This window comes from Aptenodytes forsteri, unplaced genomic scaffold (assembly GCF_000699145.1).
Source record: "Aptenodytes forsteri isolate BGI_AS27 unplaced genomic scaffold, ASM69914v1 Scaffold535, whole genome shotgun sequence".
NCBI classification, from domain to species: domain Eukaryota; kingdom Metazoa; phylum Chordata; class Aves; order Sphenisciformes; family Spheniscidae; genus Aptenodytes; species Aptenodytes forsteri.
Genome location: NW_008795855.1, coordinates 36510 through 54173, shown reverse-complemented (window position 1 = coordinate 54173; position 17664 = coordinate 36510). Strand labels below are relative to the sequence as shown.

The 17664-nt window shown below is 41.9% G+C and overlaps 1 protein-coding gene across 1 annotated transcript in view; it reads right to left on the bottom strand.

Annotated features, from left to right (window-relative positions):
- Window positions 1-17365, bottom strand: part of RMDN3 (regulator of microtubule dynamics 3) — a 40568-nt gene extending 23203 nt beyond the window's left edge. The window contains exons 1-6 of the mRNA XM_009283710.1: window positions 17317-17365; window positions 16420-16615; window positions 15617-15763; window positions 11137-11404; window positions 9460-9562; window positions 6817-6877 (exon numbers count right to left, since the gene is read on the bottom strand). Of these exons, the coding sequence (XP_009281985.1) occupies window positions 6817-6877; window positions 9460-9562; window positions 11137-11404; window positions 15617-15763; window positions 16420-16615; window positions 17317-17365 (824 nt within the window). The remainder of the gene's footprint in view (window positions 1-6816; window positions 6878-9459; window positions 9563-11136; window positions 11405-15616; window positions 15764-16419; window positions 16616-17316) is intronic.
- Between the last annotated feature and the right edge of the window lie 299 nt (window positions 17366-17664).

The window sequence follows — 17664 nt, the reverse complement described above, 5'->3', positions numbered from 1 at the left end:
ATATATATATAAAAAAATCCATATAATTAAATACACTACTTGATAAAACAGGAGAAAGGGGAATAGAAGGGGACAGGACAAGCCCCATCACTAGAAGTTTTTAGGGATCAGGGACAGTTTCAGCATACCTGGCATGCACCACTGCAAGAAGATGAGCGAGATGACTTTCTGGAGGTCCCTCCCAACACTGTGTTCTTGATTCCTTAAACACTAGAAACCAAACACTCTTCTGGATCAGTGCTCTGTTTCATACTTAATTCACATTCCTATGAACATATTCAGGTTCCAAGGAGACCTGGCAAATTACGTTAAGTTACATGTTAGCTAGTAAGGAGTTTACTCAGGCATATAGCTAAAACCAAAGTTAATTTTCATTAGTGATTTAAGTCAAAATTCAAATGACTGCCACAGAAAAGAAAGGCTGAAATATCCCCTTCTCTACTGGCACTGAAATCTGTCTTTCCTTGATCCTAAAGAAGTTAAAATCTTCATTAGCTACCTCAGCTGGGACACAAAAAGTGTCTTCAATTTTGTTCAATTTCTGCGTTGGTTTTATCTGCTGAAGATCTCTAGTCTGCCTCCGGAGGTGGTAGGAAAGGACCATATGCGTTCTCTTCGTAGAACAAAAGGTATTCATCCACAGTGAAGTCTGAAGATACAAATGGTATTTATTGTGTAGAACATACCATTTTTATGGAGTGACCTCATGCTTATTTAAACCTCTCTTATTTAAACTTACTCAGAAGACTTGCAGTTTCAGCTGTCCTCCCAAGAGCTACCAGCAAAGAGCCTGGACATACCTGGGCAAGATATTCAAACTATAAAAAAAAAAAAGACTGCAGGAACCACTAGTGCTTTCAGGGAAGGTGTCACCTGCATCAACGCTGATGAGAAGAGCTGCAAAATGAAGCTTTTTGTAGTGCACGAGTTGTTTTCCACATCTGCAGCACTATCAACTGTGCTATGAGAACTTTCTACTGACATACTCATACTCTTAAGATCTCAGTTCTCAGAACTTCTGGTTGTTTTTATGCCTAACAAATAAAAAGCAACGCACAGACTGTAAATGTCAAGTTACTTCACTATTTCCAAGAGAAGGAGGGAATATTGATCCCTGCTGAGATTTCTTTTGTCCCTGCTCATACTTTTCAGTACTTTCTCTTCCTTGGCTCCTCTCCGGTGTTCCCACTCTCAGAGTCTCTGTGGCTCAGGACTGGAGATATTTCAGGGTACCGACACCCCTGATGAAGGCAGGGACGCTCCTGGGTCAGGGGGATGCTATCGGGTGGCTCTAGCTGCATGCTATTTTTCCTCCTCTAAGTTCTGGAATATCTTCTAACGCCTATTCCTATTTGCTATAGTTGCTTCTGCCCCTAATCTATATTGTCAGTAACTTCCCTGTTTAACCCACCTGGGGAACAGGAAAAGCTCAGCTCATAAATCCAGACATGGCTCAAAACTGGCAAGATCTGGGCAGTAATCCATGAAGAGTTAAATCCTGAAATACTGCCAGCTGTTAAAATTAAAGCTATCTTCAAGTCACATCCAGAATGCTGTCACTTTTCAAAAAACTGCTATCTACCCACGGACAGCCAGATGTACCAACAGAATCTAAAAGGGCTGGTACACAATTCAGTGGCTATCAAGTGTGCAAGATGCTCCACCAAAGCGACAGACTCTTTACAAGAGAGGGCACATTTCTGAGGCTCAGCCAACCCAAGAATGCATCCTCCTCCCGCTTCTCTATAACATATATAATATCTCCAAGAGGGCCAAAGCTTATTACTTCTTCTGCAATGACAGCTTTCAGCAGTCAGCAAATAGCATTTAATTTCCAATGTGAAATATTCAACTCAAACAAAAGCCGCTAATACAGCACCTGCAAAATTTTTCCCAGATGGACCTCTGAAATCCCTCGCTGCTCTGGTTGTACTTCCAATATTTCTTTTAACAACAGGAGTGGAAGCCAAGGCAAACACACAGCTCGCTATCCGTTCCTGATCCCTAAAGCTGCTGTTACGTGCTTGCAGTTGCGCTGCGAACAGCACAGCCACACTGAAACGTACAGGGGATTCTAACAAGGTCACAGTCGTTTCTCTCACTTCATTTGTGAGGATGTCACATATTCATGTCTAAGCAGCAGAACGTACAGGTTTGTGCAATGATCGATGCCTCTTCCACCCATCCCTAAAAGCAAGCAAGAACAGACTTACGAACTTGCTCTGTCCTATTCACAAGCTGAAATCAGCTAAGGGCGTAATCAGTTTCGTTGGACATAATATCTATCTGTTCAGAGATCTTTTACAATTAAAGCACAGAATGACTTTGATGTCTGTATCAAAACTAAGAATCAGGTAATTATAAGGCAGGAGTATATGGGCATTAAGAATACTTGGTATAATATCCATCAGCCTACAATACACAAATCTATTCTAAATGTACTAAATACATCAAACGCCCAACACAACTCTCACTCATTTCTATATTCCTAAACGGTGCCTACAAGGAAAGCGCAGCCAGAGATCAGTCCCACTGCACAAAGGCTGACTTGTCTGTGTAGCCCTGATCAAATCTCAGTTCTGTTTCGACCAGCTCTGCGGAGATGGCTCTCTTGGGACCAGCTGACTTCCAAGAGCAAGCGCCTACAATAACAGCTTTGTACCAAATCTAGTGTCAAGAAGACCCAAGAGATCCATGAAAGGAGTCTCCTTCACATTTGGGCAGATCCCAAAGCTAGTCCAGACATAGTCCCAGACACTTACTGCTTTCTCTATCATTCTTGAGAAACCACTTGCTATCATGCTGCCAAAGCCTTCAAACCATCCAGCCACAAAACGCTCCGAAGCTGCAGACAGTCACGCTCCACTCAGCGCTGCCTTCGCCAGCACTCAGAAATCCCTTCTCGTTCACAAAGCTATTTTCTTTGTTTGTTGCTTTAAAATGTCAGTCGTTACTGCAATAACTATGAGGCACTGAGAGAGGGGAAAAAAAAAGTTTTACTTGCAACGATGATCGCACGCAAAGTATCTTCTGTCTTGCTTGACAAGCATCACACCTTAAAGCCAATAAAACAGGGAAAGATTTGCGCAACAGAAGCAAATAATACAGCGTAGAGAACAATGAATAAGCACCGAAAACCAGCACAACTGCATCTTAAGGAATCCGTAAGCATTAAGTGGCAATTGATAAAATAGAAAATTATCGTCAACATGAAATAACACACAGAAAAAAATGCAGCCCTAACGATACCTACACAATCACAGGCTTCACACAGCCTGTATCACACAGAAGAGACATTAAAATCACTGGGAATATTTCTATGAAAATGTCCATTTGGTATGTTGTAGAAAAGAGAAAGACAATGTTGACTACTGTATATGGAAGTAAGAATGAAAAGGATCATCACATTAGTGTTACACAAACCCATGCTGCTCCCACAACTTGTGTTCTGCAGTGAATTCCCGTACTTTTGTCTGAAAAAAGATATGGTAGAAAGAGAACAATATGGGAAAGACAACACAGGCGATGAGAGATAATAAAATTATTCCCTATGAAAAGAGACAATAAAAGATTAGGATTCTTCAGCAAGGGAAACAGATACTAAAGAAAGGAATACGACAGAATAAAACTGTAGTTTTATAATCATTCTCTGTTCACTTCTCCATAAACCAAGAGCTACGGCACCAAATCAAAACCAAAAAAGCTTTAAAACCTCTACTGACAATTTCAAACAGAGTAAGCAGGTTTTTTCTACACAGAGCATGTTAAATTATGGGATCTGTACCAGAGGATGGTACGGAAACGGAAGGAACCAAGTGGCTAAAACAAGATGACACAACCTCACGGAGGATAGCTCATCATGGGCTATGAACTCACCTCTGCACTTCTCCCTGCCGGAGGTAAGGATGGCACACTGAAGGAAAGTGATCGTTGTATTCTTTCATTTCTTTTTTTATATTTGCCTAAACATTGCTACCACAGACAGCGTGGTGAACTAAATGTAATTCTGAGCAATGTGCCCATTACTTGACTAAAGGGAAAACAACCTAAAATGTCTTTTGGAACTATGTTTTACCCTACATTTTTCATATATATGTATCTTTTCATGTATTAAGCATCATTTCATGAGCAATAATTTTTTTTCTCAGGGTAAATTCAATTAGCATAAAAAGAGCTGCAATTAAAACAGCTTGCGACCATCCCATGACCCATTCAGAGCTGGAAAGGGAATAATTTCCTGTTCTAGTCATGGTAGAAAATAATTATTTCTGTGACTGATAAAGGTAGTTACATATTCATTTCCAATAAATCCCATGCCTCCCACATGCTGCTCTGCTATTTCCTTTCTCCAGCTGCCCTTTCTGCAGCTGCTCTCTAGAATTAAAAGCAAGATGTAGATGTGCAGAAGCCTTACCCCTGTTTGGAAAAGAGACAGGTCTAATAGGACAAGAATTGTGCACCCTTTCACCAAAACCGCTGTGGGAAGAGGTGGGCGCAGGTTGTAACAGAGGCACTGAGAACATCTCAGCTCAAAAGGCTTGAGATTTTCTACTGGAGACACATGACTAAACATCACATTACAGCCATTACTTCTGCACGCTATAAACTCTGAATTACAAAGCTAAGCTATCAATATTATACCCTGAAGTAGAACCTTAGTTTGTTAAATACCAAACGATCAAGTATCGAAGCGGCTTACAAACTTTAAGACTCAACCTGGCAACTAAAAACCCATTCCTTCAAGATGTTAAGCCAGCAGACAAAGCCGAACACCATAATCTGCTAGGGATTAGTCACATTGTCTGTCCCAGTATTCTTCCTTTATATCAAAGCTTTAATTGAGAACAGCAATTCATTACTAAGAGCTAAAATAACACAGTCTTTCCAAGACAATAAAGGCATTTATTTAGATGCCAGTAGTCCAAACCGATCCTCCAAATAGATTTACTCATCTCCGAAGAGCACAGATCTTGTTTGGTAAAGATATTCAGCATCCTGTTTTCTCAATAATTTCCATTAAAAAAAAAAATTTCTCTTTTATTCTATTTTACAGGTTGTCATTCCTTCACAGTAACTGCTGATAAACACCGTTCATCAAGGAATTCACCAGAATACCAGAAAAGCATATTCCCTTACCTCTACAAATACCTGTACCACTCTACAAACTCTCTTTTGGTGTATTTTTAAAATAAATAAAAGGAGAATTTAAAATTCTAAAATCTCCTTTAAAGTTTAGAAGGAGAGCAATCCTTTCCATCCCATACATGAGTTGGAACCAAAGCCTGTTCATTCAGGCTGCTGAAGAGAGCAAGGTACCTTCCCTCTTGCCTATCTCCTTACTGAAATCCTAACCAGCTGCAGCATTTATACAAACATAGAACAGCTTGCTTGGCTAAACTGCAGATCATTTCATCTTTTATCATGAAAAAAAAAGAAGAGCCATATGCTGCTGTCTGAATTCATTTCAAAGCCAGAGTGCTTTGCAGAGTGACAAGCAGCATCCGTGAGCAGAATACAGCAGTGCCAGGCCAGAAGACACTCTTCAAAAGACTGTAAAAGGCTGTCTGATAAGAATGATGTTTCTCCTTACTCCAGAATTAAGATGAATATAAGAACATTGGCACAGCACTAAGCCCACGCTCACAGGCCTAGCTGATTGAGGCAAATATATCACCTCTTGACATAAAGCAAGCATCCCTGCGCAGAGCATTATCGAAATGTCAGTAGCAGAATAAAACCCAACAATTAACCCAAGAATGTTGGAAGAACACAAAGGAAAAACCTCATTCATATTTAATATTTAACTCTTAAGACTTTGCCCCCACAGCTGTGCAGCTGGCAGTGAGCTTGGCTTTGAAGGATATACACATCACTCTATAGCGGGCTGAAAAGGGGCCAAAGGAAACAGAGGACTTGTGAAAGAAAATAGAGCCTCACCATACTGAGCTCTCACACTCAGGAACTAGCTTTCTGCAAGTTATCCGCAGGAAACATATTCTTTGGCAGCCCATCTACACCCAGCACAGAACAGGGCGCTCCAATATGCATTTTCCCAGGGTCTGCACAGTCAAAAGCGATGCCGACGGAGTTCAGCTCCTTTCTGTGCCAAGACGCTTGCAGCATCCCGCCCAGGCACACACATGGGCCCAAAAGCCAGCTGCTGAGCAAATTATTGTCTTCCACTTCCTAGAAGGGAAATTGCACAATTCCCAGGAAAGCTTCTAAACAAACTTTCCTTCACCTTTTCAAAATATATGCGCTTAAGCTACGAGCAGCCCAAAGAATATGCAGTCCGCTAAATTCAGCCTGGTGAACACCAAATGGGGCTCATCGTACTTACTCATCTCAAACTCATTTTGTTAATAGCTTGTTTCTCCAAGCCTCATCTGGAAGTTCATCCTTCACTACCACCACCAAAGTTCACCAACTTGTTAGGTGCAGACTCACAAAAGCCTTGATACAATCTGTTCTTAGTGTCCAGAGAAGTTCATTATTCTATTTGGGAGCTTTTGCTCAAGACCTCTTCTGGCCATCTCGCCTCAGAGAGAAATGCATAATTAAATTGGCGTAAGCAAAGCAAAGTTTATTCCTATAATCACAACCAAACCTACCTTCTGTCAAGCCATTACTTATGCCAATTAACCAAAGCTGTTAAAAATGGCTTTTTAAGGAAAATAGCATTAGTGTAGTATACTCCAAGAGCAAATAAGTTTTGGGTTTTTTTTTTTTTAAAGTTTTTAAATGCAGCTCAGCTCACAGCAATCTCCAAGTCCTTTTCCTATGCTGCTTAACAGCAAGAAGTAAAAAGTTACATACCATTGATGGCACTCAGCACTTTGATCCCATTTCTGTAAGGCAATTTCTATTTCTTCTTTCCCTGCAAAAAAGTGGTCAGAGGTAAGAAATTCAGCCGCTTTCTCTCTTAACTTCTTTCTCTGAGGCTGAGTACAATAGTAGAACGGCATAGAAGTCATATATTTTTCAATTTTATAATACGTTTGGCTTGAAAATGTCCCGTAAATAATTTCATACTCTTGCAGTGATATGGAACATCCCAGACCACTCAAAGAGATCACGCAAATTTGTAGTACAGTAGCAAACTGTGCTGACCTGTCAACGTGGTTTCACCTCATTTGGAAGTACATTTATCTATAACGAAAACATCTTCCACACCACGTTAAGAAAAGTTAATTAGAGCTTTCAGTGGTTTTGTTCTGATGCATTTCACAGCCTCAGATCTAGGACCCACCCCACTTCCCCCTCTCTCCTCCAAGAACCTCAAAAAGTTGCAGCCTCAAAAAGTTGAAAACTAAGCGCCTATTGAAGGCTAAAAGGACTATCAAAATAAAACTTAAAATTTCATGTTTTAAATGGCTACACTGATTTCCAGAAAATAATAATTAATTATGGTATTAACTGACATTATTTAGTTATGTGCATAATAAACAGGACAGAAATTATTTAGAATAGTATCTTTTGTCGCACATCTTAACTGTAACAAAGATGACTTTTTTGTGTTATTCTGACCCACCTACAAGCCTGCAAACAAACCACATTCGAGATAGTGAAAAAGAATGAGGGAATAAAACTAAACTGTTTCCTCTAAGTAAACACACATAATAGCAAGACCAGTTGCTCTCCGGGTACCCAGCCCCCTGAGCTGGAAGACAGATGGGGAGCAGAATGAAGACCCCATAATCCAAGGGGAAATGGTTAGTGACCTGCTACACCACTTCGACACACGCAAGCCTACGGGGCCAGATGGGATCCACCTGAGGGTGCTGAGTCTGTTGATTAACTTAATAACACTAATCGACAGTGACTAGGTAAATAAACAAATAAATAAAGCAAGGATCTTACACAGCCCAAAATGCACGTTTAACTTGATGGAAGCATTACACTTACAGCGTTAAGCTGTTTTGATCTTCACCTTCAGGATGCTGACGACTGAACACCTGAGTGTATGAATAAATTATCACCAGGTAGACTTTCCTGTGAACTTCCAGTGCAGCAACCACTCCATCGCAACTGCATCTGTACGTGCTCAGAATAAAATACAGGGTGATTTGAGTTGGTTCTTCCCCAGCAAAGAAAGGGAACCCTTCACCCTCCCATTTACTCTTGGGTAAGGGTGGAGATCCAATGGGAAAGCTTAGCACCGAGGGCAAGAAGCTGTCTCCGTTTGCCTAATCCTTAGGCTTTGCCCCACTGCCAGCACCCTGCCGTCAGCACCGCTTGTTGTCCCCTGCCCCAGATGTCCCCTGAGAAGCGTGCCACCACCCACCCCAGAGCACACAAGGATCTCCCTCCTCCCACCACGGGTCCAGCCTGCGCCCAGCAGCTCTTGTGGAATACCATGCCCCTAAACTAAAGTGTTTCTGATCAATAATGCAGTTTGAATGGTACCAAGGATTTGTAAAGAAATGTACTGATAAAAGAGTAAGCTCATTAGGAGTTTGAGTCAGCTTCTACTATGCTAAAGGACAGGGGTTTTTCATGCGAAGAGTTGTTGTACTTCCATCATATGGCCAGTGGACTCTGTCCTCCAAGTAGTTAGGCACTGAATTAATTAATATTTCCTGGAATGAGACTTGGTCCCCAAATGCCTTCAGAAGATGGCTACTTTAACTGCAACAAGAAGTTTCAGATACCCCAATTAACAAGAGACCTGGGGTTAAAGCTCATTTATCAAATCTTACAATGTTACAAAAGTCTGAGTTGCAAACAGCTTGTTTTAATAGATAAAGGAGAAGCGAAGACTTCTCAGGAGGCCAGATTTGATCCCAGGCTAGCTCAGATGGGTTGCACCCTTGTAAAACCAGTACACCAGCAAGGTGCATCAGGGTCAGAGCCTGGAATTCACTGAAACATTTTTTTTATTGAAAGAAGAGAAATGACCTTATCGCTCTCTACAACTACCTGAAAGGAGGTTGTAGCGAGGTGGGGGTCGGTCTCTTCTCCCAAGTAACAAGCGATAGGACAAGAGGAAACAGCCTCAAGTTGCACCAGGGGAGGTTTAGATTGGATATTAGGAAAAATTTCTTCACCGAAAGGCTTGTCAAGCATTGGACCAGGCTGCCCAGGGGAGGGGTTGAGTCACCATCCCTGGAGGTATTGAAAAGACCTGTAGACGTGGCGCTTAGGGACATGGTTTAGTGGTGGACTTGTCAGTGCTACGTTAATGGTTGGACTTGATGATCTTCAAGGTCTTTTCCAACCTAAACGATTCTATTTTACACCTTTAACTAGCCCTTGCTCTACTTATACTATCTTTCAGAAAGCAAAAGTTTTAAACACATACCACCACAGTACTGCTAGCTACTCACCTGAAAAAAAAAAAGATTACAATGAAAAAAAAAAATCCACCACATTGTTTGCAAGTGTAGGGTTTATAAATCTGAAGTGTAATGTTAGCTTTGAACATCCCCTTTCCTTTGCCTCAAACACACAACTCCTTACCATCAGATGCATACGATCTCTTCTCATCTGCGTCTTCTGTGATTTCGCACATATCGCTATGTGCTCGGGCCAGGCGCCAAAGAAAGTCTTTCTGGTCTGCATACTGCAGTAAAAACATAGATGTTACATATCAAGACCCATTCTCCTATTGACAAAGAGCATGAGAAAGAAAAATCAAGTGGGGGCATATACTAGAAGTCACACAGACAGTTTCTGAAACCTTAAAAGGCCCCAACTCTATAAGAACTGAAGCAGAACCACAAAAGAGCAAACTGGATGGCCAAATTTGTAATTAAGCTTACAATGCTACACTACTGGTACGGGTCTAATTGTTGCTGCCTTCTAACAAGGAACCCCTCCACTTCAAAGGGCATACTGGGGTCAGTTCTTCAGCAGCCTCCACTAACCTCAGAACACTGGGAAAAAAAATCACCCTAAACCTCACCACTTCATTAAAATTCACAAACTGAATTTTACTTTTTTCATGCTTCAGTCCGCATTCAAACAGCTTCACATCCTGCCTCGTTCTTAAACCCGGGACAGTACTGTAGGTGTACTGCTAAATTTGAAGCGGGTACATTCTGGCAAACTCAAACTTACTTGAAAAAAAAATAGAAGTAGAAAGTTAAAACACAATGACCTAACAGTCTGGTTTCTTTTGTGATAGTATTGTAAATAAAAGAAAGTGGAGAATCACCAGAAAGAAGCATGCAAGAGAATTTCAGAAGCTTCTTCCTGGTGGGAAGGGGGAAAAAAAAAAAAAATCTACTTGAAATTAGAACTGATCAAGTTATCTGTTATTTCTTTCCTTCTATTCCTCCTGGAAATACAGGAGCCAAAAAGGTTTTGCTCTTTAAAAGGCTGGTAACCCAAAACGTTTTCTTCGCTGGCTATGCCATACTTAGGTAAACACCAACAGAGGCTGACAGTGCAAGTGCAGCAGGCACAGGCATCCCGGCTTGTTGTAGCCCCCACCAGCCGCAGCAAGACATGTTCCAATGCCGGGTGCATCCGCTGCGTGTGGCCAGAGGTATAAGCTAGCCATCTGCAACAGCTGGAGTAAAACTATCACTGCCCCGTGCTATGTTCCTACACCTCAACGGCAGTGCCAACGTTCACTGAATCAGGGGATCAATTCACCCTGCCTGTATGATATAAAAAGATACATTCTTTAAGGCGGCAAAACACCTGCACCAGCCAGGTTTTTAATCTCATTAACTAATATACATATAAGTGTTGCCTAACCCTTCTGTTTGAATATGCAACTTATTTATTTCATGAACCACCACACACCCAAAGAGGAAGACCAAGTTTCCTGAATACAGATCGAACCATTGCATATGCAACGAGGTAAATGTTCTCAAAACGTTTGCCGAGTTTACCTTACATACACAGTACTGTTATTTTACATGTACAGTGTGTTCACTCAGGGAAAGTGATGACATGATGAGACACAGAGTTCCAAGACAGAAAGCGACTGGGAATTGGCTGCTGCTGTAGCCCAAACAATTTTGGCCTTCAGCCCGCTCCCAAGCTGCTCCTGAGGAAGGGGGCCACTGGAAGCTGGCCCAGTTGTTGTGTAGGACCTGGACCCTGCTAAGATACGCAATTTCCTCTTTTCCAGCTATTTAGCTGAAAATAAATCACTGCTGGAAAAAATAAGAAGGCAACCTTTACCGCCAGTTTGTTATTCAGCAGCAGCTGGAATCCCTCTCTCTTCTCCTGCTCATCTCCGTTGTGCAAGCTGTCAGCCTGCTGCAGTAGCTGACCCAGTCCTTCCTCTAGCGAGGAATCTAAGACTAAATGCGTTTCATCCTCGTTGACGAGATCCAGGGAATCCCGTCGCGCAGTTCTCACTGTTTCACAGCTCACTTCATCTTCCCCTTCTTCGCTCTCTCTCTCAGACTCCCGGTCGTAATCAGACTCAGCGTTGGCTGTGGTGTACCTTTGAGAAAAAAAAACGCAACGCAAAATTAATTTGAGGAGATGTTGTGCAGCCTATGACAGTTTTATACATATGGTACAGAAAAAACAACTCTTCCTAATAGAGGAAGAGGAGTATCTTAGTTTATCCTGGAGAACACTGCACAATCCAAGTGTCTCAAATAACACTCCAATTATTATTTCTCATGTAATATACACAACCTCAAAAAGCTGAAGAAGGCGGCCCCCCAAAAGTTAAGTAGAACTCAGTCACAAGTGTCCACATCTCACCTGCACACCGTAACAGCTTCTCTCAGGCCTTCTAACTTCAATGTAAGAGAATTAAACAACTAAGAACAGAGCCAGGACAATTCAGTTAAATGTATGGATTATAAAAGAGAATTTCAACAAAAAATCTGACACACTCATCCATGTGGAAAATATAACCTGAGGTTTTTAGCCTGTTCCAGGAAATTTCAGACACAATAGCTGTTTTGGCAATATCTAGTACCTCCATCATCTTGTCTGAGTGCTAAATATGAAACAGCTTGTTCACACTGATGTGTGAAAAGGTGCAAAACAGCAGGAGAGTGATCAAAACTATTTCACGTGAGCAAGAAGTCCAGCAAGGAGACAGCAGATGAGCCACAAAAAGACACCACACGTACAAAAACCCAGGCAACGATTAGCTGCTAAATTAGTCAAATGAACCAGGATAAAGCTCAGATCAAAGTTTCTGAAAATGGCTAAAATTAAGCTCCCCCACATCATATACAGGCACCTAAGCTGGAAATTTAAAACAGCATTATATATTGACTGATACCATTGCAGTGGGGTATCTACTTACAGAACTAACTTCTTTTTAAAGACGACTCTCTATTTGTCCCCTTCGCATTTATCTGCAAGCTCTTAACTGAAGAATAAGAGCAAGTCAGCCAGTAATTTAAGAACGTGCACTTTTATATTCAGATTTTGTTGGTTTATCTGAATAGAAAGCTCTCTTCCTGAAGCAAGCTACTTCAAATCATAAAAACGCTTAATTCTAGGGAACATTTGTAATTGTTACCCAATTAAACTGTGGCCCAAGCCACGTGTTGAACTTTACAGGTTCTGCTAGAACTAAAAGTCGTTGCATTCTGGGGGCATTTAGTAACTACAGCTGTACTCCCTTTTGTCCTGGCTGAATTTCCCCTCCGAGGGAGAGCCTAGTGCTCTGCGTGTGAAGCTGCCTTTGTCTGGAGACAAAGATACGTGACCAAAGTCCGTATCTGAAGAAAGCAGTTACAGTAATTCGGCGCACACAGATAACAAGACACATTTGGCTATCGAAGCTTCAATTTTCTGAGAACCATCAATAATGCTCAAGCATTTCCCTCTCTGGTAGAGGGTAAACAAATACCCTCACTCACGACAGCCTCCAACTCTCATCCATAAATTTAAAAACGCACCACTTTGTACTGAAACATTTTAAGACAAGACATAAAGTAACAGTCAGCCTTATCACTGCAAAGCCAGGAAAGCAAGCACTACAAGAAGACATGCTGGAGATTATGTAGGCAGCACTAAATTAATGGATAACGTAGCAACATGGTGGTAAGGCGACGCTGGCACGGCTCCATTTCAGACTGAGTTAAAAGCTTCATTTCTTGATATTTTCTTAAGATTAATGATATTATTAGTTCTCTAGACTACCTCGGTTTTGGTACTTAAACACAAACTCCTCAAATTCTCTTCTTTCCCATCCTAACCTACTATGCAGCACAGCTGTGGGCTACGCAGCTGTGATACTGTCTCACTACAACATTTTACTGGCAGCTGCAAAGATTTCAGTACTTCAGCTGAAAAACACTTTCCACGTTGAAGGCTCCTGAAACACAATATGGTCTTTAAAAACAGGCAGCAACGGATGACTCCTATACACTTTTTTTTCTCCACCACAAAAATGAGTTTTCTCCAAGGCAGCTCATACAAGATGCTGCCAGTTTAAAAAGACAAGTAATACCATATATAACTTCATAAACTCAGTTTTCAGAAAGATTAAGGGATTTAGATGTTATCAGCCTGTTTTCTCGAGTTTACGATGATGGAAAGTTCTTAAATGCTTTAGTATGTTGAGGCCTCTGGCTAGCACACATCCTGAACGAAAATGAAAACATACTATCTGGAACAAAAAAGCACATGGAAAGAGGAGGCAAGGAAGCCCAAAAGGCCAACGCAGTGCCAAAGCAATATAGAGAAATTAAGCAGCCCAAGACCTCTGGGCTCCTGAAAGCTCATGGTGATTTTTGTGAATTGTATATGAAATCGGAGAAGATGCTTATGTCCATGTGGTTTACAAAATAAAGCTGAAACGCGAGTTCTTCTTTCTGAATTTCATTAAAAGAATACAATTGCCAGAAACGAATACCCAGCTGAAATTCATCTGTTGAGAATAGTCTCATTCTTCCTCCCAGTGGCTGTGAAAAAGCTTAAATAGTCTTTTCTAAAATTTACATTTCCTACCCTGATTTTCTACTAGAAAATTTTAGTATTTACATCTCTAAAAGAAAATACTGTGTACTAAAGGCAGCTGGTCCTCAACAGACTAATATTATACCTATTTGTAGAGGACAAATACCAGAGTGAGAAATTATCTACTATTCGAATTTTTTTTAAATCAGATGAGAGCTGCTTATCCACTAATTCTCCACACTGGTCATTAAACCTAATTACAGACTTTAAATAAAATATAAGAACTCCTCCAACCATCACTAGGTTCCCAATAAAGTAACGAGGTTTTGCAGTAAACTATAGCCCTTGCTCCACAGTTCACCTGAGGTCCCCTAAGGAGGATGTCTTCTCTGAACCTTAGAATTGTTGTCGGCCTCTGTCGTGACTTAAAATCTTCTAATGATCAGATGGCAGTTAGGGCTGGTGTCTGTTGAAAAAGCCCATCCTTCTCAGCATGCTTTACAAAATACGTTGGCACCCTGACGACTCAATGCATCTGTTGTTATCTAGAGAGCAAGGTCTTGTCTGCAGAACCAACTACATAGTTTTAAAGTTTGTTATGCAGCCTTGTTACCTATTAGACCATCGTGAATCACTTACTGCCTAATTTTGCTTTCATAGGAACACCCCCTTCAGATGAATGAAGCAGTTCTATAACCCGAACGAGATCACATCAGCTCTTTCCTGGTTCACCAACCCCAGCTACTGAAGACAAAATACTAAAACGGCACGGTTTCACGGCAGTCACAAAGCCTGCTTTCCTGCAGATCCGTGTCCTTTGTTCTCGGGGGCTGCTGAAGTAATGGCTGCTTTGTCCCCTGGTTACAAACCCGTGCTACCAAGTGTCAGTTCGCACCAGCTGACTGGCCATTTAGCTGCTACCGAACAGCATGTCACGTCCCAATTCTGCCTGCCTTGCTCTCAGTGCTACAATTAACTTAGAATCATAGAATCATTTAGGTTGGACAAGACCTTTAAGATCGTTGAGTCCAAACTTCTCTCTTTAAATTACGTTTCATTCCAGCTTCCCCTGGAAAATGTATACAGCCAGCGCTGCGTGTTTTAGAACACACTTACATACCTCAAAAGCCATAGAATTCATCTGCTTAAGGCACAGAAGAGAAGTGTTTCATCAGAAAGGCGGCAGTCACGTACAGGTATGCAGTAGACCTCTTATTTTCTATCTAATATCACAATACTTGCACCTATATTGTCATTTTTACTGTTGTTCTTAAACTATAAGGTAGTTTTCACCCATTTTTAAGAATTGAAGCAACACAACTGATCAGTGTGCTACACTAGAGAAAAATCCATAAGAAATACCCTAGCCAAAGACATCTTAGTTAATTGGAATATATTTTTAATTTTCTCAAGTTTTCCAGACATTCTAAAATATATTATTGTATGGAAATTTTATTTATAAACTCTCTCACTCAAGTCCCAGGCTGGACTTCTACTTCCCTTCTTCCTGCGAGGTTCCCTAATCAAATTACTGCTTGAGAACATCCCTCAAAAACTGGTTGGTTTTTTTCTTTCCCTCCTTTCTCTAAAAATCAGAATCGTTGCACTTCTCTCAATCTGGCCCTGGCAGTAGTCGACTTACTGCAATAAAAGCAAATAAAAACAGGATGGCGGACACCTAGTGGGGAAAAAACTCCCTTCCTTTATGTTATAAACTGCTCAGACGTGAGTAATTGGGCAGCAAAGCCTGTAAAAGCTGCTTCTAACCTGGTGCTCTGCTTACCCTCCTTCACTTTCTCCATCGTCCGTGTTGGCTGTTGCTGAGCTGGCTGTGAAATAAATTGAACTGGAGCCTGTGGAATCACTTCTTTCTCTAGGAAACGGAAACCGCCTCCGGCGAGTTACTTTCTGGGTTTCTTCCAGATGGGACCTTTGAGGAAGGGAAAAAGAAACAAATAAATGTCTGATAGCAAAATGCCTGCTATTTCACTTCCCTCCTCCTCTCTAGCGCATTCTATCCAATTCGCTCCGTACCCGAAGAATTCACAAGGTGACTTGCTCTTGCTTATACAAACACCCCGCTACCATACAGCAAACATCGTATTCTACAGTTAAAGCAAGTCTGACCACAGACCTGGTCCATATACAATCCATATATGCAATCCACGTACAAAGGGGTAATCACATCACATGCATTCCTCTGATTTCCTCCATGAACAAAGACCAAGGAAACCTGAAACGTCTTGCAGAATATAGTACCTTTTATTCTATATCAAAAGTTACCTACAGCTGGCAGCAATCAGAGAGAAAACAGCAGTAACAAGAGACAAACATTTACAGAACAAATTACCTTCCCAGTCTAGAATATGAAGCAAGCGTCACTCCTTAATACTCCATAAGAGAAAAAAACAACCCTGGCTAAACATTAATTTTACATTAATCTCACCGGAGGCCAAGACGTAATGCCAGTGGAAACTAGAGAGACGCTTTTTCCACTTTTGGATTTTAAATTTAACATACTCAATCATGGCTATGGAGTAAATACGTGCAACAGCAGGAAAACACGCAAAGAGGCAGGGTCGATACCTGACTTCACCAATGATTTCTGCGGCTAAGTGCTGCAGGCTGTTTCGTAGCTCCTCCACTTCTTTTCTTAGCTCTGAAATGTTTCTTAACACAAAGTCAAGGCGCTCAAGCACATCCACCTGCTCGCCGTGTGTTAGGAGGGCTGTGTACGTCGCACCATCTCCCGCCTCGACAGGAACCGGCACTCTGGGCACGACTTAAAGAAAACAAGAGGAGAAAAAGTTCATTAGACGTAAACGGGAAAGGATTTCACATGGGAAATCTTAGTACAATTTTGTTTTCAGAAGATGGAGGATATGAGGCCCTACTCTTCTTTTGCTTCTCAGAAATTAGGCTGTTTGCTTTGCTGTCTTCTCAGGAAGGGGCTGCACAGAATCTCAGTGTGGTGTTTGCAAGCACCTGCCCTACTCTAGCAGCATTCGCCGCTGCTCCCGTTACCACGTCAGCGGAGGCAGATGCTCCTTTTTTCCCTAGTCCCGCTCAGGACCTGCTGTTTCAGGGTGAAGTCCCGTGAAACCGGATGAACCGATTCCCTCTGAGGTATATGGTCAGCAACCAGGGGCAGACATTCGCTGCAGCAATAGTCACCAGCCTATCAAAGTCATACGGGCACATCTGCCCTCCTGTTACCGCTACCGCGCTCACACGGTACAGCTACCAGCAGCGCAGCAGGGAAATATTAAGGTGCGAGTATCTAAAACCTGGTTCTGCAACTTCACAGATTGAAACGCTGTTCACAAACGGCTCCCGCCCCAACACGGTAGCAGAGACAAGCCTTCAGGTACCCCACGAAGATATTCAAGTAAAAGTTCTTCCCCGTAAGTAGTTTTATTTTTTAAATCCAGTCCACTGAACTATACGTATGGCTAACGGGAAAGGCCCGGCACTTGAACTCGCCCAGCCCTCTGTGCCGCCGGTCTCGTTTTAACACCCGGGCAACCGCCATGAACAAACGCAGTTTCGCTTTCCGTTCCCGGAGTTTTGCACGGACTTGGGCACACAAAAGCAAGCTCAGGTTTCTGCATCAGCATTTTCAACAGTCCAATACTTCAGCCCCGCCGGAGGTCGGCAGCGAGCAGGAGAAGGTCAGAGCTCTAAAACAGCTCTTAGAAACGCACCGCGAGGGCAAGTCTCGAACAGAACAAGCGTCACTAGACTTCGCCAGCTGCGGGCAGCCTTTTTAAAATCAGTTTTAACAGAAACGTGTAGGAACGCGGGCGGGGCTTGTTTTCCCGGACAGGCGGG